This window comes from Equus przewalskii, chromosome 11 (genome assembly GCF_037783145.1).
Source record: "Equus przewalskii isolate Varuska chromosome 11, EquPr2, whole genome shotgun sequence".
Taxonomy (NCBI): Eukaryota; Metazoa; Chordata; class Mammalia; order Perissodactyla; family Equidae; genus Equus; species Equus przewalskii.
In genome coordinates, this window is record NC_091841.1 from 10,571,406 (window position 1) to 10,593,902 (window position 22,497).

At 61.3% G+C, this 22,497-nt stretch overlaps 2 protein-coding genes across 3 annotated transcripts; one reads left to right on the plus strand and one right to left on the minus strand.

The window, feature by feature from the left end:
* The first annotated feature begins 1,631 nt into the window (after positions 1–1,631).
* On the plus strand, positions 1,632–20,538 carry MAPK8IP1 (mitogen-activated protein kinase 8 interacting protein 1). Of its 2 annotated transcripts, none has more exons than XM_070563844.1 (12): positions 1,632–1,873; positions 12,484–12,589; positions 14,455–14,757; positions 16,249–16,330; positions 16,639–17,451; positions 17,632–17,707; positions 18,275–18,447; positions 18,685–18,794; positions 18,878–18,994; positions 19,089–19,159; positions 19,269–19,367; positions 19,709–20,538. In XM_070563844.1, exons 1-12 carry the CDS (start codon positions 1,773–1,775, stop codon positions 19,779–19,781), a joined length of 2,124 nt encoding a protein of 707 aa, XP_070419945.1. In that variant the 5' UTR covers positions 1,632–1,772; the 3' UTR covers positions 19,782–20,538. The 2 variants fall into 2 exon arrangements, with proteins under 2 accessions (XP_070419945.1, XP_070419946.1); XM_070563845.1 differs by lacking the exon at positions 1,632–1,873 and adding an exon at positions 11,314–11,510.
* Positions 20,536–22,220, minus strand: FREY1 (Frey regulator of sperm-oocyte fusion 1). Its single transcript, XM_008542896.2, has 3 exons — positions 21,214–22,220; positions 20,950–21,023; positions 20,536–20,763 (listed from the first exon to the last, which is right to left on the minus strand). Exons 1-3 carry the CDS (start codon positions 21,315–21,317, stop codon positions 20,642–20,644), a joined length of 300 nt encoding a protein of 99 aa, XP_008541118.1. The 5' UTR covers positions 21,318–22,220; the 3' UTR covers positions 20,536–20,641.
* Positions 22,221–22,497: the final 277 nt, after the last annotated feature.

Here is a 22,497-nt window from a genome sequence, read left to right on the forward strand (position 1 = left end):
TTCTTGAGCAAAAGGTTCTGGAAGATAGAGTTGTCCTCCACACACACTCCTGACCTGGGGATGCTCCCTAGTTGAGGCAAGCACACATTCTCAGGAACAATTATTCGCCACTATGACAAGACTGCTTTCCTGGGAGGAAAGCGGACCCCACAGCAGCAGATGGTTGCTGTTGGGCCTAGTGGAAGGAGCCTGGGCCAAGATGGCAGGGAAGGTCAAGTGGCTGCCCCTCTGGGCTCAGGGGCAGGGAGAAGAGAGGCAGCCAGGGCCTTGGGCTCCAGGTGCTGGGGTGTTCTCGGGCCTGGGCCGGGGGGCTGGTGACTGCAGGACAGGCACCTGCAGCTGCTTTCTGGGTGCCACGTTGAAGGGAAAGGGAGCTGGCGTGACCAGTTGGCAGTCCAGCTTTGCAAATACTGTTCTACCAGCTGTGCAACAGTTTGCCAAGCCTCTTCGGAGAGCAGTGAAGGACAGAACCTCTGTGGTTCTCTCAGGTGGCCAGAGAAGCCAGCGAGGTGTGGCCAGAGGCTCTGTGTCACCAAAGCCAGGGCCCTAGCCTTGGCCAGAAGCCTGAATGTCCAGTAGTCCACACTCTGAAAGAACTCACAAGCTTAACCCTCTGAGGGGAGAGAAGGCCTGGAGGAAACCACAGCCCAAACCTAGCAGGGGTAGAGGCCCTGGAGGAGACAGAAAAACCACCCAAAGAATCCCCAGAAGTCAACTGTGGGGGCAGGAGGAAAGGCCCCAAGTCTTAGAAGGTGAGAAGCCAGCTATGGGGTGTCTGTGGGTGCAAAAGAGGGGTGCTCTGCAGGAAATGGAATTGAGGTGATGGAGAAATCTGGGAAAGTCCTGACATGAGGGAGAAGCTAAAAGAAGCCAAGAGGGGCTCAGTTCAGTAGTAGCTGTTTGGGGCCAAAGGGGCTAGGGTCAGTCCAGAGAGGAGACCCTCTAGGGAGAGTCCTTGGAAGGGTCCCCTCAAGGTAAGGGGACAAGATGGGGTGAGACCTGGATCCCAACAGGAAGCGAGGTATTCCCGGCCTCCAATGACAACTCATTTGTATTACCTTTCATCCTCACAACAACCGTGAGAGGGACCATTATTGTCCCCATTTCACAGATGAGAAAACCGACCTTAGGACTGTGAAGTCATTAATGCAAGGCCACACCACCTATCCATTTGGGGAGCCAGGTTGTCACTTCATACCACCTGACTCCAAATCCGTCTGGTCTGCTCTAAGAGCCGGCTCCCGACACCCTCTCGCCTTCCTCCAATGACCCTCCTTTCCTGTCGGCCTTCTTTGTCTGCTGCGGGGGGCCAACCAGACTCCTGGGGATCGGCGTCCCGCCAGTAGTTACCTGACACCCAAGCGCTAGGCCCATCCCAAGGGCCCGAGGGGCCGAGGCCGCACGGAGACGGAGGGCGGGGTGGGGGGCCTCGCGCCAAGGGAAGGGGGCAGAGGAGTCAGAGCGGGATTTAGGGCGGGGCGGGGCCGCGGCTTCAGCACCAGGGAGAGCGCCGGCGGGGCGGGGCCGGGGGCGGGCCGGGGCGGGGCGCGGAGGCCCGGCAGGGCCCGGGGGCGCGCGGAGGGCTCGCGCCAGAGCCGAGGGCGGCGCGCCGTCGGTCGGAGCCGCGCCCGCCCCGTGCAGGTGCGCCCGCCGCGCCCGCCCAGCCCGAGCCCCGCGGCGGCGGCGGCCCCTAACCGCGCGCCGCCTCCTTCCCCGCCGCCGCCGCCGCCTCGCCGCCGCCTCCGCCCGGATGGCCAGGGCTGTGCCGGAGAATGGCGGAGCGAGAGAGCGGCGGCCTGGGCGGGGGCGCCGCGTCCCCGCCTGCCGCCTCCCCGTTCCTGGGGCTGCACATCGCGTCGCCGCCCAATTTCAGGTGAGAATCCCCGGCCGCCGCGCCCCGCCCTGCGGCCCAGGCTGATCTGCCCGGACCCCCTCCCCCGGCCCCGACACGCGCAGCCCAGACCCCGGGAACGGGAGGGCGGCGTGGGGATGGGGCCTCTTCCCCGGACAGAGCCCCCAGACTCCCCCTCAGCCGCCAGTGCAGACGGATGGCCGCCGCACAGCCCTGGTGCAGCTGCTCCGCCATTCCGTGTCCTCGGCTTCGAGATTCGGAGCTGGAATTGGAGGAGGGGGCGCGGAGGCCGCCTTCCTTCCCACTTTGGGGCTGCGGCGGGGCCTGGGCTCTGGATTGAGATCCCAGAGGAGGCAGGCAGCCTGGGGCTTTGCCTGTGGCCAGTTCAAAGGCTTCTGAATAGAGATGGGAGCAGGTTGCGGTGCCCCGCGGGTCCCAGTTTCTTGGGGCTGGAAGGAGGGAGTCGTGGGCCCCTCCCCCAGTCCTGCCTGGCCAGAGGGTCCTAATTCCCGGGCCTGGCATGGCCAGGACCTCTGTGGATTTGGGCAGGCACTGCCCTGGTCAGGTGTTTGCAGGTGCAGAAGGCTCAGCCTCCACCGGGAGATCCTCGGCCCCGCTGTGGGAAGGGGAATGTGGGTTGGGTGGCCCCGGAGTAGCCAGGGACATGGGGGGAGGGTCCCTGCTGGGGTATGTACCCAGGACCATGATCTGAGCCCCCCGCTCTCCCCCTCCCTGCCCCCTTCTGGTGCTAGGCAGAATTGGGAAGTGAATTTCAGAGAAGCGGACAGTGGGTGTTGTGGGGGAGGGTCCCTCCACCATAATCCTGGCCCCAGGTGGAGAGGAGGGTAGCTGTTCCAGAGCCTAGGAGGAGGCCTGGACTGACCCCATTGTCTCTCCATCTAATGAGCTGGCGCCTGCCCCTCTCCTGGGGCCCCCACCCCAGCCAGGCCCCAGCTGGGCTCTGGCGCCTGCCCCTCTCTGACCAAGGGGTTGCTGGCTCCCTGGCCCTCAGGTGGGCAGGGACCCCTGGGGATCTCTAATGACATCATTAGCACTAGAAACTTCCCCTGGGGTCCTGAGCTGAGCCGTGGGAAGACCAGAGGGAGGGGACCAGATGGAGGGGGCCTGGCCTGAAGGCTCCAGGGCTGGGGTCTTTGCGGTTAGTGCCTCAGAGGCCCAGGTCTAAGACTGACTCCCCCTGGCACGGCCTGCACTGCCCCCACGCAGACACTGCCTTCCTACCAGGAGGCCCCTTGCAGTGGCAGAGCGTGGAGCTCAGAGGGACCTGGGTTCAAGTTCTAGCTCCACCGCTTTCTAGCTGCATGACCTGGGTAGGTTTTTGTCATCTCTGAGCTCCAGCTGTTAGGTGAGCTAATTAAGATTGATTCCCTGATACACATCACGTGATGCTCCACAAGTGTCAGCCCTCCGTGCTAGCGGGCATTTAGGTAGCTCAGTGTCTCAGAGCGTTTTCCCGGAGCCGGCTCGATTAACCCTCCTCACCACCCTGGGCCAGCTGTTGCTCTGCCCATTTTATAGATGAGGAGACTGAGATTCAGGCATGCAGGGGGCTTGCCTGAGGACCCCAAGGAAGTCGGAGCCCGCGGCTGGCCTGGAACCCACGTCTGTGTGTGCCCAATCGGCTCGACCTCCAGGCCCTTCTTCAGGCCCTGAGGGCAGCTCTGCCTCCCGCTTCTGCTCCCTGATCCCCACGTGACAGAGCTCTCTGTCCCGCCCTGCCCCTGGCAGGCAGGTCACCATGGACACTTTAGCGAGAGGAGCTGACGAGGCAGACGCCAGCCAGTGAGTGCGTGCAGCCCTGGCCTGGTGGGCGCTGGTGGCAGCACGCCAAGGCTGTGGCGTGGGCCGGCCCTCCAGGACACCGTGGCCTGGCTCTGGTCAAGGCTGGCGCGTGGGAATAATAAGGGCCGTGTCTCCAGCCCCACATGGCCTGCCCACCTGCTCCGGCAGCCCCCGCCGCCCTTTCCCTGGGCCTGACTTGGTCTAACCCAGGTGGTTTCTGCTCTCTCATGGCTCTTTGGTGGGGTCATGGATCCAGCTGGCCTGGCTCTGAGTCCTGGCTTGGCCTCCTTAGCTGTGTGCCCCACAGCTGGGCACTCAACCCCCTGAGCCTGCTGCTTCTTCCCCACCATGGCGGCTTCAGCACCTGCTCAGGGCAGGCCTAAGACCCCGTGAGACGGCACAGGTGGAGTGTTTCAAGGGCTGTGGAGAGCTGCACTCATCCAGGGCTGGCTTATTATTCTTATTATTATTGTGTGTATGTGCCCCCAGCACAGTTGTCAGCTTCCGGAAAGCATAAGGAGTCAGTACGGAAACTTTGGTTTCCCCGATGTGCAGCCCAGAGTGCTCAATCACGCCTTAGTAGTTGATTATTTAATCCAGGATGAAACCGGATGCCGTCGTCCTTCAGTAGAGAAGGTGGCAGGGCCCACAGTCAGGGAAGAACGGAGGGGAGCACCAACCTGGGGAGCCCTCGCTCTGCCCGGGCCCGGCTCTCGGTGCTTTCTGTGCAAGAGCATTTAGTCCTCACCAGAACCATACAAACGGAGTATTATTATTATCCCCACTCTGCAGATGAAGAAACTGAGGCATAAAGAGGTTGGGTAGGTGGCAGAGCTGGGGTGGAAACGCAGGCAGTCTGAGTTCAGAGCGAGCCTGGCGAGTGCTGGGGGAGAGTTGGTGAACCGGGCACGCGCATTTGTCTGTTGCTAGTTGGTTTGAATACGTATGTGTTTTGGGTTTTTTTGATTATAGAAATGTTCCAACCAGTTACTAGTAGTTACCTCTGGATATGGTATGGGCAGGGGGATTTTCGCTTATTTTACATACTTCTGTTTTATTTGACTTCTTGTTTCTACAGTAAGCACAGGTTAATTCTGTAAGTTACAAAATAATAAAAGAAAACTTCAAATTAAAGTGATAAGTGTTCATTATAAGGAAAACTCTAGAAAAGAGAATTTAGAAACTTATGCAATGGATACTTTGAGCTGGGTAGGTGGAAGGAAAGGGAGAGAGGGTGGGACAGTCCGTGTGGGAAGGACAAAGGATGCTCATGGTGGGGCCGCCCAGTGGCGTAGTGGTTAAGTTCAGCATGCTCTGCTTTAGCGGCCCAGGTTCGCGGGTTTGGATCCTGGGCACAGACCTACACCACTCATCAGTCATGCTGCGGCGGTGTCCCACATACAAAATAGAGGAAGATGGGCACAGCTGTTAGCTCAGGGCCAATCTTCCTCACCAAAACAAACCAACCAAAACCACATGGGTGCTCATGGAAAGTAAAGCGAGCAGCCTTGCCTGGAAATCAGCTCATCCAAACCACCCCCTTCCATTTTACTTAAGAGGAGACAAGAGAAGGTGAGTGGCTTCCCTGAGAACACACAGCAAGTCTGGGGCAGAGCTGGGACAGAACCCAGGCCTCATGACTCACTGGATGGTGTTCTCTCTGTCCTCCCACACTGCCTCAGGGATGAGGAACAAGGTCACTGAAGAGCACGGGGACCTCCTTATTTATCTCTTCACAAGGTCGTACACACCTCACTCTTCCTTTATTCACGCAACAAATCTGTGCTCTTTGCTAGGTTCGGCAGAGGGCTACTCCAGAGGCACAGACATGGGCCTGGCCATCATGCAGGTGGCAGTGTAGAAGGGAGACAGACAGACAGACAGATGGACAAGGCCTTGCCAGACAGGCTGGTAGGTGTGACGGTCAGCTCAGCTTGAGGAGAACTGAAGCCCACAGTGGGGCGCAAGTGGAGGGCGGGGCAGGCGGGAACCCTAGGCCGTGTCAAGATGCTGGCCTGCTCACCAACAAGCAGTGGGAACCAGCAAGGGCTTAGGAGGCAGCAAACAACAGCCTCGGGCTCCATCTTGGGACAATCACTCCAGCTGCTTGGTAGAGAGTGGACAGGAGGCCGGGAGAAGGAGTGGGGGGATGTGAGGCAGATTGAGATGCGGGATTAGCCCACTTGGTGAGGGAGCTGATACGAGGGGTGGAGGAGAGACAGGAGTCCAGGCTGATGCTGCGCCCCCTGGGGGTGGGGTACCCTGTGGAAGATGAGAGGTTTGGGGCAGGGTGGTGAACTCATTAGCAGACCTGCTGAATCTGAGGTTGGTGATGTTTGGGGGGCCAACTGGAGGACTCAGGCAGGCAGTTGGCTTGGGGTCTGGAGCTCAGAGGAGAGGATTGGGCTGGGGCCAAAGACCCTGGGAGTCTCAGAGAGAGAGAGAGGCGGCCATTGAAGCCTCAGAGAGAACATCACTACCCAGGGGGCAGCAGAGTGACGGGAGATGGCCCAGGACCAGGCTGGGGCATGCCAGCCTTGCGATCTGTTCAGCCAGCCATGGGTGGCAGGGGAAGGGGCTGGAAAAGTTGTTGCTGCTGGAGCTGCCCCTGCCCCAGCCCCAAGCCCTGGGCAGCTCCACCAGGCCCAGGTCCTGATGAACCCCTGGTGTGGGGACACATTGTTGACTTGTCCCACACGGCAGGGAGATGGCCAAGGCAGGATGTCAACCCATCATTTGATGTCAGAGCCTTAAAGTTGGTCTCTAGATTCTTGGGGCTGAGCCTGGACTATAGCTTGGACCCCCAGTGGATCCCACAAATTGGGTCACTGCCAGCATCCTTTGGGGAGTCTGGGATGCCATCTCTGTCCCTTGGCCCACTCTTGTATTCATTCAAAAAATCTCCAAGAGCATCGACCACAGGCCTGGCCTTGTTCTGGCATGGAAGATGGATGTGGTACTGTCATAGAGCATCCAGTGCCGCAGTCAACCAGTATTTCCTTTAGTAGGCATTTATTTCGTGCCTGTGGTGTACAGGCTTTGTGCATGGTTTAGAGCAAGGATGGGGAGTTGGTGCTGGGGTGAACATAGTGGCGTCTGCCCTCAGGGAACACAGCTCCATGAGAGGGCAGGCAGCCCGGGACCAGGACTGGGAGCCTGGCGCTGGGTTGGTGTGACCTGGTTCAGAAAGTCTGTCAAGGAGGGGCCGGCCCGGTGGCGCAGCGGTTAAGTTCGCACATTCTGCTTCTCCGTGGCCCAGGGTTCGCCGGTTCGGATCCCGGGTGTGGACATGGCACCGCTTGGCACACCATGCTGTGGTAGGCATCCCACGTATAAAGTAGAGGAAGATGGGTATGGATGTTAGCTCAGGGCCAGTCTTCCTCAGCAAAAAGAGGAGGACTGGCAGTAGTTAGCTCAGGGCTAATCTTCCTCAAAAAAAAAAAAAAGTCAAGGAGAGCAGAGGAGCAAAGAGCTGCCCAGATCCCACCGTGTCCGAGTTAGGGTTTCTTCCTGTGTGGCCTTCACCACGGGAAACCACAGGGTCATACGTTCCTTCTGCTCGTTATGTTAGTTGCCATTTTCCGCATTCACAGACTTTATAATCCTCATCCAAGGACAGCACGGTAGTCCGTCCACGGCTGGAAGTCCATCCACCAGACAGCCGTGGTATCACTGGCCCCTGGCGCTGTTTTCAGTTCTCTCCTGTTATGGGGAGTACGTGTCCTTGTGGATAAAGGATTTTCCACCATGAGAATGTTTTCTTGGGGCAATTTCCTACAAATCGAATTGCACATCCCAGAGTCCTTTCTCCATATCAGCGCCAGAGTTTGAGCCTGTCAGACACATTCTGACCCAAAGCAGGGTCGTCCGTGGGGCTTGTTTCCTAAGTTGGATTCGCTTCTTCACTGGAGATGACCTCAGTGTGGACATGGTCAGGAAGGGAATCCCAGACCACAGGGACACACCCAGCCTGACCTCAGTGTCCACCCAGCACTTGGAGTGGGATGGAGAGAGGCTTCTGAGCCGGAGGCCGGGCCTGGCTTGCTCCAGCCCGCCCTTTCAGCCATCACCACCTTCCCAGAGGCCTGCACATCCCACCCCGGACTCTGACGTGGGTGAGGGCACAGGAAGTTGAGCTGAAAGGAGAATCGACTTCAAGATTCCCGAGGGAAAGGTCTAGAAAGACCTGGGGACACCAGTGGCTCATTCATCCAAAGACATTTATCAAGTACCTATTGGGCACCGCACATTGTTGCTCAAGAGAGACACGATGCTGCCCTCGTGGACTGACTGCTCTAAGGGGAGCCCACCACGGGTCACTAGCCTAGTGTTGGGGGTGGGGTGGAAGGGTGGTGATACAGGCTGGAAGGGAGGGGAGGCCCTGCTGAGCCTTCAGACCGTGGGTGAGAATTTTAGCCCCTTTCCCTAAGGGCTAGGGGAAGCTGCTAAAGATTCTGAGCTGGGGAGGGGAGACAAGCCCAGATTTGCATTTGAGATGTTGGTTCTGGTTGCCCAGTGGAGAAAGGGCTGTAGGGGAGCTGGGGCGATGGGGAGCCTGCTTAGAGTGGGGCGCCCGAACCACAGGCATCCTGAGAACCCACGGGAGCCAGCTCTTTGCTCAGCACTCAGGGCAACAGAGAGACAGGCTGGACCCTTGGACCCCTGATGCTCTCTGTCACAAGAGGGGCCCATGGGGCAATATGGCCGGGACCCAGGGTCACTCAGCTGGCATCCTCACCTCGCTCGGGGAGAGCCAGGAACAGGAAGACAAGAATGGCTTCTGGACAGCCAAATGCCTGGCTCACATTTGGCCTTGCTCAGCGAAAGCCTCAGCCCTTTACCGCTTAACCCTTACTCTGCGTACGCGTCTACTTCAGTGAAACTGCAAACCGGAAAGGGCTGGGGCCGATGGAGGTGGAACCAGGGTAACAGGGAGACATGCCAGCACGTGGCCAGGGAAAGGCCATGAAATAAACATCTGAACACAAAAGGCACGTTTGTTCATTGTGGAGAGCTCAGCTCAGGAGGGGGCGGGGAGCACGAGGCTGGCATGTTCAGAATGCAGCGGGCAGCCAGCTTGGCCCAAAGAAAGGAGTGGGGCCCTGGAGCTGGAGGAGATAAGGAGATGCAGGAAGAGGGGCCTCAAATATAAAGATAGACCCCAAAGGTCAGGGAGGTCTCGAGAGACCGAACCCATGACTCACAGTCACCAAATGTTAATATGGATGCGACCTCGGGTGCCATCTCACCCGAATGGGCAGTCAGGTCCCATGGATCGGCAGTGATTCCCCCGAGGGGAAGCTGCTAAGGTCTCCAAATCTAGAGGTGAGGGATGCCCACCTGCCCTCCCCTGCAGAGGGTTGTGTGATTCCCCTGGAGGTGGCCTCCTGGTGCTCAGGTCTCAGGTTTCCATGCGGAAGGTGGATTGGCGAGGTCAGGAGGAAACCCCCCTCCACCGTCCCTTCCACTCCTCCCCCCTCCCCTCCATCTTTTCCTTCCTCCTCCCTTCCTGCCCACAGTTGCCTTCCCTGAGCCTGGAAACCAAGGGTCTGTTTCGCTTTCCCTCCACGAAGCATCTCCGGGGGCTTTGGCTGGGAGACTCAGAACACCCGGTGCCTGGAGGAGAGGGGAGGAGAGGGCAGGGTCGGGCCAGGAGGGGGGTGACTTGTGAAGGGTACTCCTTGACCAGTCCACCCCCTTGATCCTTGGTCATGCCCTCCTCACAGCACTCTGCGATTCACAGACACTCCACTCTGCCTGTCCTCCCCAGCAGCCTTGAAGTGAGTGGGCAGGTATGGGCAGCCTCATTTTATATGAGTGAAACTGAGGCACCATATGTCTGAGTCTTAGTGTTCCTCATCTGTAAAATGGGCAAAATAAAACCCTCTCCCAAGGCTGTAGTGAGGATTAAGGGAGATGCAGAGCATAAAGGCTGGCGGCCAGGGCGCGGCAGCTCAGGAGATGGAGCGGCCGCTTCTCGTAAGTGAAGGAGTCAGGATTTGATCTCAGGGCCCCTCCCTCCAAGCCCGCCTCCAAGGATGGCACAGCTGTCCCTGCCCGTGCCCAGACCTGTCATCCCAGGAAGTGGGAATGTTGGGTGATGCCGAAGGTGTGCAGATGAGCTGAGAAGCCCCCAGCCCAGGTCCAAGCCAGAGCCCACAGGCCTGCCCCAAACACTTCGGTTTGAGCGGAGCAAGTAGAGGCTAAGGATGACCCCTGACAAGCATCCAGCGGGCACATACTGAGTGCTTAGTGTAGGCAGGATGACCTTGCCTGCTCTGCCTGCCGGGAGCATAGAGTCTAGACCAGAGCTTGGAAGGAGGGGACCTGTGTCCATCACCTGCAGGGTACAGGCTAGGGGATGTGAGCTCCATCCACTTTTGGAGCAGCCTGGGGGGTGTCTGCTCCACCACCCTGCCTTGCATCCACGCAGATGGTGACATCAACCACAAAGGAGGGGATGACGGGGACCAGAGTGTTGCCAAGAGGGCTTCCTGGAGGAGCGGGCTGAACCGAGCCTTCTTCAGCAAGCATAGGTTGAGAGCCTACCATGCACGCCATCCAGGCGCTGACTTAGACGCTGGGAGGCAGGTGCGGGAGGCAACCACACGCAGAGGCAGAGACCTTGAATGCCGGGCCAGGGAGTCGGCTGCTAGCCAGGAACCCTGGGGGGTTTTGAAGGGGGTGGGGCAGGGGGGGGCAGAAGGTGGTGTTTCCGCAGCTTTGCCTGATACTAGTAGGTGGGTAGAGTGGCGCAGGCGTGGGGAGACTGAGGCAGGCAGGCCAGTCGGGGGCGCTAGGACTGCAGAGGCAGGAGCCAGACCACTTCCATGCCACACCCTCCCTGGCTCCCCGGGCCCTGGGAACCTACCACCCCTGGACTCCAGGTCAGAAGAGGCCTTAAGGAGCTCCTTGTCCATCCCATCCCCTAACCCCAGGCAAAATCCCTCTCTGCTGTTCCTTCCAGGGCCCTTCCAGCTTCTGCTTATGTCACTCCTCAGTGACGGGAAGCTCATTACCTCCCAGCCCTTCCAGCCCTGCTCTGAGAGGTCCACACATGGGCTGCTCCTGCTGTGGAGCCTCCTGTGCCCATGGGCACTTCCTGGGTGCTGAAGCATGGAGCCTGGCGAGGGGGCATGAGAGAGAGCTCAGGCCCCCAACCCCCATCACACTGTCTGGGCCCACGGAAGCCTCTCGGAGGAGGTGTGGGGGCTGAGCATGTGGCGGTGCAGATAGGGCATCCATTCATGGAGAATTTTGGATGCCCCCCCCATCTCGCCACCAGGCATGCTAAGTGTGGTGCTGGCCCTTTAAAGCAGATCGGGGGCTGGCTTTGAGGGGGAAACATCCCAGATTTCTGCCATCTGTTTACAAGCCTGGGCCAGGGAGCGGGGCCACCCCAGCCCCCGACAGGGGCATTGGAAGGGCAGGTGGAGCTGGTAGCATCGATTGCAGTAACCTGATCCCGAGGGGGAGGCGGCAGCGACAGCCAGCAGCGCGCATCGGCGGGGCGGGCGGGCCGGGGGAGGAAGCTGCCTGCAGCTGAGGGCTGGGCCAGCAGAGCTGGGGCTGGGGCCCGGGTCGGCAGCCGCTGCCTCCTCTCCCGGCCCATCTATTTTTAATGAGCTCCCCGGGCTTCTGCAGCGGGCAGGACGCAGAAAGGCAGGCCCTGGCGGTGGAGGCCCGGGGCCCCAGCCCAGCCCCGAGCCCTGGCCCCCGCACCCTTCTGGGCATGAGAGGGCGGCCCTGGGGCCGCACAGCCCCCCGGCCGGGCAGGGCTCTCCATGCAGCTGGTGCTGAAGATGGATTCAAGCCCAGACAATGACAGCTGGTTGGAGGACCAGTGGGAGCGCTGGTAGGGGATGTGGGGGCTGGTGGGGGAGGGGGGACGTTTGGGGGCAGCTCCCTTGAGCTCTGGGTCTCTGTTTGGTCTGATGGAGGCAGGAGGCAGGGGGTATGGACCTCCTGGGTTCTTCTGGCGGCTGGGCTACCACCTCTCCCGGGTGACCTTGGGCTGGTGGGTCTCCCTTGCTCCATGCCTCAGTCTCCTGGTTTGATTTAGGAAGAGGCTCAGAATTCTCCCCAACTTTCCCAACAGAATTCTCTCGAATGTCCTCCCACATCAAAGCAGGCAGAGTGCCCAGGGTTGGGGGTGAGCAGGTGCAGGGGGTGGGCAGGCAGCACAGTGGCTTGGGGTAGGGGCCCAGGGCTGGCCTTTCTGTGGTTGAAGAGCTGAGACCAAGAACACAGGATGGGGCATAGTCTCTCCTGGAACGAGCTGAACCCACCCATGCTGACACCAGACTTCCCTTTGCTTGCTCCCAGGGCTCAAGATGCCTGGGTTTTCCTGGGCTGGGGGCAGGGACGCCTCCTCAGAGGCTGGGGAGGGGCCTCTGCCAGCCCCTTGGGTCTTGTTGTGGCACGGATGCCACCGGGAGCCCGCCTCCTCCAAGCATCCCTTTGGAGTCTCCTCTCGTCTCTCTGCATCCTCCACGGGTGAACTGGCCTTGGCACCTGCCGTGACCCTGGCAGGCATTTCTCTGGCAGATCTGAGGTCCCAACCAGCCGGACCTTCTAGGCACTGCCTCCTGGTGGCAACAGGATGGCCAACTCCCAGCCGGAAGGAGCCAGAGTAACCTGGAGCCTCCCCTTCCGCTGCCACCCCTGGAGGACTGCCTTTTCTCATGAGCCTAAAACTCTTTCCCTGCCTGTTCATTACCGCTTGCATTGGCATGGGTGGACCCCAAGTCCCATCTTGGAGGCTAGTATCTACCATCAGTGGGCCATGCACTCCCCATGGAGTAACTTTGGCTTCCTGTCCCCACCAGGCTTACCCATGACATCAGCCTGGAGGAGTTTGAGGATGAGGACCTCTCGGAGATCACCGACGAGTGTGGCATCAGCCTGCAGTGCAAGGACACCCTGTCGTTACGGGTAAGGGTGGGTTCCTGGGAGCCCCTGAGCGAGGCGGCAGGATGGGTAGGGACAGGCGTGGGGGCATCCCCATAGCGACAGAGAGGCCTTCCGGGCCCACACGGCAACCTCATTCAATGAAATAACATGCAGGAAACATCCAGTACAATGCTTGGCACATCTTGGGCTTTTAATTGGATTTTTTTTTTTTTGCCAGGGGCTAAGGCAGGAGGCAGCTCCTTCAGCTGCCCCCGAGAAGGGAGAAGGCAGCAGGTCTTGACATCTAGGCCAGTAGCAGTTAGGGCCAGAGTAAGGGAGCCCCAGGACTCCCCTAAGTCCTTGCAGTGCAGCTTGGCAGAGGGCCTGAGGCAGAGCAGGGTGGAGTCGAGTGAATCTGCCGTGCTTTGGGGCAGGAAAAAACAGCCAGCGCACTGCCTCTGCTGACCTACCAAACCACAGCCCTGGGCCTGCCTCGCAGACCCTCTCGGGCTGCAGTTGTAAAGGCTCCCTGGAGGGTTAACCCAGCATTGCTGCTGCTTGCGGCCCCATGGCTTTGTCATTGGACAGATGGCTGTCTGCGTTCCCCAACTTCTGAATCCTGCCAGGAGTCCTCAGGGTGTGGGGAGCCCGGGTCAGACGGGGATCCCCCTTTGTCTTTTCAGAACAAGAAGAAGGGGCTGCCAGCCAAAAATGGAAGGCAAAGCACGGGGCTGGGTGGCAGAGCGCAGAGCCTCTCAGCCCCCAGGATGGGGGGGTGGTCAGTGTAGACATGCACTTAGGACAGAGGTTAGCAAAGGCAAGCTGCAGTGGAGTGGGATGGGGTGCCTGTCTCTTTGTTGACTTCCTGTTGCCCCCAGAGATTCCGTAAGCTCTGCCACACAAGAGGAAACCAGGTACCCCGTACCCCAACCCTCCACCCTCTGGCCTGGCCAGGAAGGGAAGGAGGCAGAGACCGCTTATTCTGGACTTGGGGAATGGTCCCCGGCCCTGACAAAGCTTCTCTAAGGTCACATGCTTGTTCTCGGCTCCCACACTGTGCTCTCCCCTTACATGCACAGAGCCTTGGAGCGGGTGGTCCCTGCAACCAGCCAGGGCCCTGAGGCAGTACTAGCTAGGGCTGTACCCACTGGGGCCTCTCAAGCCCCAGGGCACTCTCACTCTTGCCAGTGAGTCCTCACCTCTCTGGGAAGCTGGGAGGCAGTTAATTGGAGGGTCAGGGGATCTGTCCAAGGTGCCGGGAGTTGGTGGCAGAGCTGGAACGGGAGCCGGGCTCTGAACTGTCAAGGTTAGGCTGGCCTGAGGAAACATCTCAGGTTGGAGGAGCCTCGGCCTGTGGACGGAGTATGGGGGAATGGGGCATGCCACTGCCTTGTCCCCGTGTCCCCTACTTGCCCCTTCCTCTCCGCACCCCTCTTCCGGCCGCGCTCAGGTGGCCCTCCCGCATTCCCTCGCCTGGCTGACACTGTTTTCCCCGCTTACCTCTTCAAATGCTAACCCCGCATCCCTTGTGGGGCCCGAACTCCTTGGCGACCCTGGGTCCCCATGGCAACAGCGGTGACCTCACTCTGGGCTCGGCTTACAACCCGGGTGAGGTCACCGGCCGTTACCAAGGGAACGGGAGGGTGCAAAGAGTCAGGGAGGGGAGGACCATGGGGAGGGAGAGGAGTGGCCTGTCAAAGGCGCCAGCCAGCATGGGGAGGAGGTGGCCTTGCGCATCCTCGCGGGCTCGCGGGGGGCGGGAGGGCGCGGCCCCGTCGCAGCAGGCCCCGTGTGGCTCCCTGTCTCCCCCCCGCTTTGCGGCGGCGGAATGGGCTCGCCCGGGGGGGCGGAGCGCAGCGGCCTCGGCCCCGCCCCGGCCCCGCCCCCTGACGCTGGTCCGCGCGCAGCCCCCACGCGCCGGGCTGCTGTCTGGGGGCGGCGTCGGCGCGGGCAGCCGGCTGCAGGCCGAGATGCTGCAGATGGACCTGATCGACGCGGCGGGCGACACTCCCGGCGCCGAGGACGACGAGGAGGAGGACGAGGAGGAGCGCGCGGCGCGGCGGCCGGGAGCGGGGCCGCCCGAGGCCGAGCCCTGCCAGGAGCCCGCGCCCCGCGGCCCGGGCCAAGGCCAGGGCCCGGGGGGTGGGGACACGTACCGGCCAAAGCGGCCCACCACGCTCAACCTCTTCCCGCAGGTGCCGCGGTCTCAGGTGAGGCGCGCGGCCTGGGGCGGGGCTGGGGGGCGGTGCCCGGGGCGGAGCCGGTGGCTGCGGGAGGGGGAGCTGCCCGTCCGCCTTGGGGAGACCTCTAGGCTTCCCACGGGGAGGTCCCTGGGAAGGTGGTCTCAGAGGACAGGTAGGATCTGCCCTAAGCGGGAGAGAGGGCTGAGTGGGCTGGCTGGGTTTGGAGCCTGGAGGAGGCGTTGAAGGAGTGAAGAGGCCAGGCTGGGAGGGGGCCAGTGGAAGGATCTGGGTAAAGAGGGAAGTAAGTAAGAGATTAAGAGACCAGGGCTTTGAGGGGCTGCAAGGGTCTGAACTTGGGCCCTCAGGCTCGGGCAGGCTTTCCCTTTTAGGGTCTGGGGTTCCTGGTGAAGGTGGAGCGAGGCAGGGCCGGGAGCAAAGGGCCTCTGAAGTGGTCTTGGGAAATGGTGAAGAGTTGGGGATGGGAGCTCAGAGGTAGCTGCCAGTTTGAAATGTGGGCCACTGGGAACTCCCAGAAAGAAGGGAGAGAAGAGAAATGGGAGGTGGAGCCGCTTGGCTGAGTTGGGGGCCCGGAGCCCCTGGGCTGGGTGGCTGGATGCCAAGGAGAGTTGAATGGGGTGGAAGAGAGCCAGGCTGTGGCCCTTTGTCTTCCAGGCCCAGTCAGGAGAGGTGGGGCTGTTGGTGGAGGGTGCAGGGGCTGCAGGGAAAAGATTGATCCCTTTCCCAGGATCCTCTGGGGTGGATTTTGGCAGCCAAACTCATGAATGTGAGGGCCTGTGAGGGTGTTCCCAGGGGGAGGGGGCCTAAGTTGTGTGGAGGGAGCCTTGTATGTAGGCGTTGTGGAGAGGGGTCCCCAGGGGCTGCGGATGTGGGATAGGCAGCCCAGGAGACCCAGGAAGGGGGGCCGCTGACAACTACATCTGTCATTTCTCAGTCTGTGCTCCTGGGGAGGTGGGAGAACCGTGTCGTGGATTCGTCATTTGGATGATTCATCCCACTGCCCCAGCCCAGCTGCTGGGGAGACCCTCGTGCTGTTTCCAGGCTCCCCTAGAATGTCTCTGCCCCTTCCTTCCTAGGGCATAGCTTCCCAAGCTCCAGGGGACTTGGGCTGGAAGTTAGCATCTTCCTTGTAAACCTTCAGTGTCTGGGACTAAGGGTCTGGCTCTGTCCCCAGATGGCTCCTGCTTCCCTCCCTCCCCCACACACCTCCTCCCCCACTCACCACCACACACATTGGCCATCACCACCTTTGTTGAGGCTGATAAGAGCATCTCCCTGACGGTTGGCCAGCTTCCCTGAGCCAGGAGGGAGGGCCGTCTAGAGCCAGGAGGCCTGGCTGGCAGAGCTGTGACTTGCCACCCCTCCTCCCTGCTCCAGGGGTGGGGTGGGGGTGGGGGCAGCAAATGGCCTAGGGATGGCCTGATGGGGGCAGGGCCAGGGCCTCCCTGTGCCGGGCACTGTTGACCGCTTCTGTCACAGGGCCTTTTGTTCCCTGCACAGGACACACTGAATAATAATTCTCTGGGCAAGAAGCACAGTTGGCAGGACCGAGTGTCTCGGTCATCCTCACCGCTGAAAACAGGTAAGGCAGGACCCTTTTCCTTTCCTGGCCCTCCACCTGCCCTGACTCGGTCCCCACTGCAGAGAGCAGACCCAGCTCCAGGTTGCGGAGGACAGGTGAAGTGCCTGTCCCACGGCCCTGAGCAGGCCCACTGGGGTCTGGGGTCCGCCGAGGAGTGGGTTAGAGGCCTGGCCCCAGCGCTGTCACGGGCTTCCTGCCTGGCAGGCTGGTCTTGGTTTGGGGGTCGATGTGCTGAGTGGAGGGAGCAGATAGCCCGGGAGTCAAGGCCGGGAGCCACCCCCTTCAGCCCTGGCCTGCCCGCTCTCCAGGGGAGCAGACACCGCCACATGAACACATCTGCCTGAGCGATGAGCTGCCACCCCAGGGCAGCCCCGCCCCCACCAAGGATCGCGGCACCTCCACCGACAGCCCGTGTCGCCGCAGCGCTGCCACCCAGATGGCGCCTCCCAGTGGGCCCCCTGCAGCCCCCGCTGGGGGCCGGGGCCACTCACATCGAGACCGCATCCACTACCAGGCGGATGTGCGGCTAGAGGCCACCGAGGAGATCTACCTGACACCAGTGCAGCGGCCCTCAGACCCCGCAGAGCCCACCTCCGCCTTCTTGCCACCGGCCGAGAGCCGGATGTCAGTCAGCTCTGATCCAGACCCTGCCGCCTACCCCTCTGCTGCGGGGCGGCCGCACCCCTCCATCAGCGAGGAGGACGAGGGCTTCGACTGCTTGTCGTCCCCGGATCGGGCCGAGCCGCCAGGCAGCGGGTGGCGGGGGAGCCTGGGGGAGCCGCCGCCACCTCCCCGGGCCTCGCTGAGCTCGGACACCAGCGCCCTGTCCTACGACTCGGTCAAGTACACGCTGGTGGTGGATGAGCATGCGCAGCTGGAGCTGGTGAGCCTGCGGCCGTGCTTCGGAGACTACAGCGACGAGAGTGACTCGGCCACTGTCTATGACAACTGTGCCTCGGCCTCCTCGCCCTATGAGTCGGCCATTGGGGAGGAATACGAGGAGGCCCCCCGGCCGCGGCCCCCCGCCTGCCTCTCCGAGGACTCCACGCCCGACGAACCCGACGTCCACTTCTCCAAGAAGTTCCTGAACGTCTTCATGAGCGGCCGCTCTCGCTCCTCCAGTGAGTCCGCAGCCGAGAGCTGGGGGATCCCGAGGGGGGAGAGGCGACAGGAGGGTGCTCCCGGGAGGCGGCCTCAGGCCCATCTGGCTCAAGGCATGAGGACTGAGAGCTCTCTGCCTGCTCCCCTGACCTAGACCAGGGCTGGGGCCATCCTCCTCCTGCCCGTCCCTCTCGCTGCAGGTGCCGAGTCCTTCGGGCTCTTCTCCTGTGTCATCAACGGGGAGGAGCAGGAGCAGACCCACCGGGCCATATTCAGGTAGAAGCGGTGGGCCAGGCTGGCGAGGCAGCCGCTGGGGTCACCCCCCTCCCCGCCTCTGCCATCACTACTGGCATGCATTCGTCCACTCAGCCCCGGGGCACAGCGTCCGTCCTCTAGGAACTCAGAGTAGGGGCATGGAGTGGATGGTTTCGGTGCAGTACGGCCTCTGCTCTGCTGCCGGAGCCCAGGACTGAGCACCTTATCTGGTGGGGGGCACACCCCGGGGGCACCCTGCAGAGATGGTGCCTGACCACACCCCAACTCCCTCACCGCCCTCCTTTGCATGGAAGTACTCACATCCCATGCTCTCTCCCGGTTTTATCAGGGGCTCTGGTCACTTCCTCCCTTGGCCCATGAGTTTTTCGATGGCAGATGCGTGTCTGGTTGACCTGATTGCCCCCAGGAGCTAGCGTTGTGACAGGCACACGGGATGCTTTGCAAATGTTTGTTGAATGAACGATGCCGAGGCAGCTCCCCGATCCCAGAGCAGGGGGCGGAGTAGATGGATGGCCTGGCTGGAGAGGCCCTGGGGGTGAATTCATTACATGCCCTGGCTGGGGACAGGTTTGTGCCTCGACATGAAGACGAACTTGAGCTGGAAGTGGATGACCCTTTGCTGGTGGAGCTGCAGGCCGAGGACTACTGGTACGACGCCTACAACATGCGCACAGGCGCCAGGGGCATCTTCCCTGCCTACTACGCCATCGAGGTGGCCAAGGAGCCTGAACATATGGCAGGTAGTGTTCCTTTCCCCCTACCTGGTGCCACCAGGCCCCACATCTGTCCTGCCCCGACCTGCTGCTGGGTGAACCTATGCTCCAGATCTCAACCCGGGAGGGGGCCCGAGCCGAGGTGACTTTAGGTCAATTTCACAATTGAGAAAAGGGAGGCCCTGGCAAGTTGGGCCGTCCGTGAGTTGTGGCACCCTCTGCTGGCTCTGCCACGCCTCGCCTCGCCTCATGCTTGCTTTCCAGCCCTGACCAAAAACAGCGACTGGGTGGACCAGTTCCGGGCCAAGTTCCTGGGCTCAGTCCAGGTTCCCTACCACAAGGGCAATGACGTCCTCTGTGCCGCTATGCAAAAGGTACCTGCTCCCCGTGGGGGGTCTCCGTCCTCTCCTGGGGAGAGGGACCCCCAGCGCCTGATGTTCCCTCCCCTCACCCACAGATTGCCACCACCCGCCGGCTCACCGTGCACTTTAACCCGCCCTCCAGCTGCGTCCTAGAGATCAGCGTGCGGGGTGTGAAGATAGGCGTCAAGGCTGATGACGCCCAGGAGGCCAAGGTGACCGCCAGCTCCAGCCCCCGCTCTCCCGCCAGACCTCCACCTGTGCCCCCTGCAGGCTGGTGACCACTCTCTTCTCTTCTCCCTCCTGTAGGGGAATAAATGTAGCCACTTTTTCCAGTTAAAAAACATCTCTTTCTGCGGATACCATCCAAAGAACAACAAGTGAGTCGGGTGGGACAGAGTCGAGGTGTGGGCGTGTCTGGAGCCGTTCCGGTAGGACGTGGGGTCCACGCCCCGTCCTGCCTGCAGACAGACCGCTGTCCTCCCACAGGTACTTTGGGTTCATCACCAAACACCCGGCTGACCACCGGTTTGCCTGTCACGTCTTTGTGTCTGAAGAATCCACTAAAGCCCTGGCAGAATCTGTGGGGTACGTGTGTGTGTGCCCGTGTGGTATCTTGCCGAGGACCCAGCCCACTGACAAGCCCGAGACTCAGGCCCTAAGCACCTCCCTCCTGCTCAGCATCCTCCCTCAGTCGTCCCCGCAGCTCTGCACACCTGTCTCCCCTCACAGCGCAGTGGCCTGGAGAGAGGGCGGGGGTCTTGAGGAGCAGCTTCCAAACTTAGGGGCTGCTGGAGTTGAACTCTTACTCAGGAAACGCAGTTCGCGGAGAACAGAGCTGAGCAGCTGCGCTGGGGGGGCTCCCGTTGGAAAGCCTCGGCCCCGGGTCCCGTTCCTCCACAGCCATCGTGTGTCTGCCTGCCTCCTAGGAGGGCGTTTCAGCAGTTCTATAAGCAGTTCGTGGAGTACACCTGCCCCACGGAAGACATCTACCTGGAGTAGCTGCACTGCCCCGCCCCCGACACCCCCGGGCCCTCAGGCTGGTGCCAAGACAGCTGCTGCAGACAGGATGTGGCGCTGCTGGAGGAGGGGCACCGCCACCACCAGAGGATGGGGAAGTGGAGGCTGGTGGCTGAGGGTGGGGAGGGCGGGGGTCATGGGGAGAGGCAAATGCGGTTTATTGTAACATATGGGATTAGATTCGTCTATGGAGGACAGAGCGGGCTGCCCCGGGATTGGGAGGGGTGGGCTGGGGGTATCAGGCCTCTGGGGTACCAGGAAGGGTACCCATCTTAGGAGCAGAGGGTTCTGCCCCATCCGGGGCCTCACTTCTGGGCCCAGGGCCTCTGGCTCTCTGGCTGTTGGCTCCTGCCTTGACAGTGCCCATGCCACCTGCAAATGCCCCCCTGCCCAACTCCCAACCCCCACCGGAGGCCCTGCGCTCAGAATGAGCCCAGCCACCTCCCCAGGACTTTGCAGTAAGGAAACGGCAGCAGGGGGACGGGCAGTCCCTGTCCCCAGCTCTGTCACCTGTGTGGCCTCTGGATGGCTCCCACCAACCTCACTGGCATGCCTGCCCCTGGGCAGCGGTGGGGCCTCACTGGGGGAGGAGAGAGCTGCAGCAAGGCCCTGCCCAGCAGGAAAGGGAACCTTCTGGACTAGCCCGGGCCAGCCGGGACCTCTTGGCTGCTTCGGCTGTAGCCCTGTCTTGGTCCTGTCACACTGGCCACAACTATTAAAGTGCCATTTCCTGTCTGGACCGCAGTGGGTGCCTCTCCTTGGACCCCCTTCCACGCCCAGCTTTTTTCCCCCAGGAGAGCTCACACCTTTGCTGCATAGAATAGCTTTATGAGGGGTGCCCGTCACAGGTGCGCGTCGTAGTAATACTCAGCCATGTCCGGCCCATCCCGCTTGCGTGGCTGGGCCTGGGAGAGGAGGGGTCGAGGCCCTCGTGGCCATGGGTGCTTGGGCCGAATCCCATAATCTAAAGAGAGAAGAGGCTACGGGTGGGAGGGGGACTCTGGCTTTGAATCCGTGAAGTCACCCCTGGACAGATGCTGTCTGGGATGAGAAGCCCCTGAGGCTGGCCCCGGTGTCCTCCCCTAGGGCATGTCTGCCCCATTGGGGAGGGGGGAGGGCAGGGGAGGGAAGCGGGGAGATGAGACGCTACCATCCACCAGGCCAGCAAGCGGCTGCGAGAGTTCCAGGGGGGCTGAAAATTCCTCAGGGATAGATCGCTGAGGCCTGTGGGAGATGTTGGGATGCTCAGCCCTGGCCCCAAATGGTGCTGCCACCTCCCTGTGGAGGGGGAAACGGCCCAGGGCGGGGGACTGGGTGAGCCCCCTAACCCCCAGGATGACGGGGGCAGCACGGCAGAGCCCCCACCTCCCGGGCCCCCCGGCCCTGTGGAGCTGACCCTGTGCCCCGGAGGTACCTCAGCGGCTGGGGGCGCAGGAGGGCAGCTGCCAGGACGAAGTAGAGGAGAAAGAGGCTCAGCCGGGCCCTGGGGTACAGAGCCCCCAGCATAGCAAGAACCATCTCCACTTGGGTCCCTAATCCCAGCTTCTGCCTGCCCCTCCCCCACAGAGGCCGGAACCTGCCGCCAGCTCCTGGGGCCACCTCACAAAGGGCCTTAGTTCCAGGCTCTGCGTCAGCACCAGCTCCGGGCAGGCCAGAAACCTCCACCGTGAGGTTTGGTTTTTGTTTATTTTACTGAGGCTGTGGGCCAACAGGTGCCAAACCACAGCCTGTTCCACTGTCATTGCCCAAGCGTGAAAGGCATAGACCTTTGGGGTCAGATCTCAGTTCAAACCCTTGCCTCTTGCACGTGGACACCTCACTTAATCTCTGTAGGCCTGTTTCCTCATCTGTAGATAAGGTACATAAATGAGCCCAAGGTCTGGCACGCAGTAGGCCCTCAGCAGAGGTCATGGTCACTGAGGTCATGAGGGACACTACCATCTGACAGGCTGGAAAGTGGCCACAAGAGTTCCAGGGGGCTGAAAATTCACAGCCTCAGTAAAATAAAACAGAAAACAAACCTCAGCATCCTCACCACCCAGAGCCCCGCTCATTCCCCACCCCCCAACCCCCGCTTCTGCTGCCAGCACCCGCGCTCTCTCAGTAGTCCCAGGGAGGTCCTGCCAGCTGAAGAGCCCAGAGCATGTCACTCAGCCCTGGCCACCTCCCAGATGCCACTAGAGGGGAGCCTGTCTGAGTGACTTCCCACTTTGCTCCCAGCAGCTTAGAAGAGCCTGGCCCGGGGGCTCCACAGGCCTTGCCACCACCCCGGAGGCTGGACAAGGGATGGCAAGTTAGGTGGCAAAGCCTGGCACCTACTCCTCAAAAGGAAGCTTCCCGAGGGGAGGGCTGGGGAGGGCTGTGCACGGCAGGGTCCCCAGCACATGACACCTGGCGGGGTTCAGTAAATATTTGTTGAGTAAATGCAGTGACAGTGTGCTGGAGTCTCTCTTCGCGGGCCTGAGGCAAAGCCCGGGTTCCTGCCGCGCCAGACCTGGCTTGTTCAGAAGCCCGAAGGCCCCAGCCCAGGCCCGCGGAGTCAGAAGCTGCCGGCTGAGCCCTGGGGTCTGCTCTGTGGAAACCCAGTTGCTTCTAACACAGCACACCTCCTGGCAGGTCCCACGCTCTCCTTGGTGCCCAAGGCCCAGAGAAGGATGTCCCTTGCTTCCAACCCTGACCCCTGGCCCTGAGTAACCCC

Bases quoted from the DNA above. Each gene is read 5' to 3' on its own strand.
- MAPK8IP1 (XM_070563844.1), top strand. From the start codon at position 1,773: ATGGCGGAGCGAGAGAGCGGCGGCCTGGGCGGGGGCGCCGCGTCCCCG. The intron at 1,874-12,483 runs GTGAGAATCCCC...TGTCCCCACCAG, and splicing joins GCGTCGCCGCCCAATTTCAG to GCTTACCCATGACATCAGCC. The intron at 18,995-19,088 runs GTGACCGCCAGC...TCCCTCCTGTAG, and splicing joins ATGACGCCCAGGAGGCCAAG to GGGAATAAATGTAGCCACTT.
- FREY1 (XM_008542896.2), bottom strand. From the start codon at position 21,317: ATGGTTCTTGCTATGCTGGGGGCTCTGTACCCCAGGGCCCGGCTGAGC. The intron at 21,024-21,213 runs GTACCTCCGGGG...CATCTCCCACAG, and splicing joins CTGCGCCCCCAGCCGCTGAG to GCCTCAGCGATCTATCCCTG. The intron at 20,764-20,949 runs GTAGCGTCTCAT...TTCTCTCTTTAG, and splicing joins GCTTGCTGGCCTGGTGGATG to ATTATGGGATTCGGCCCAAG.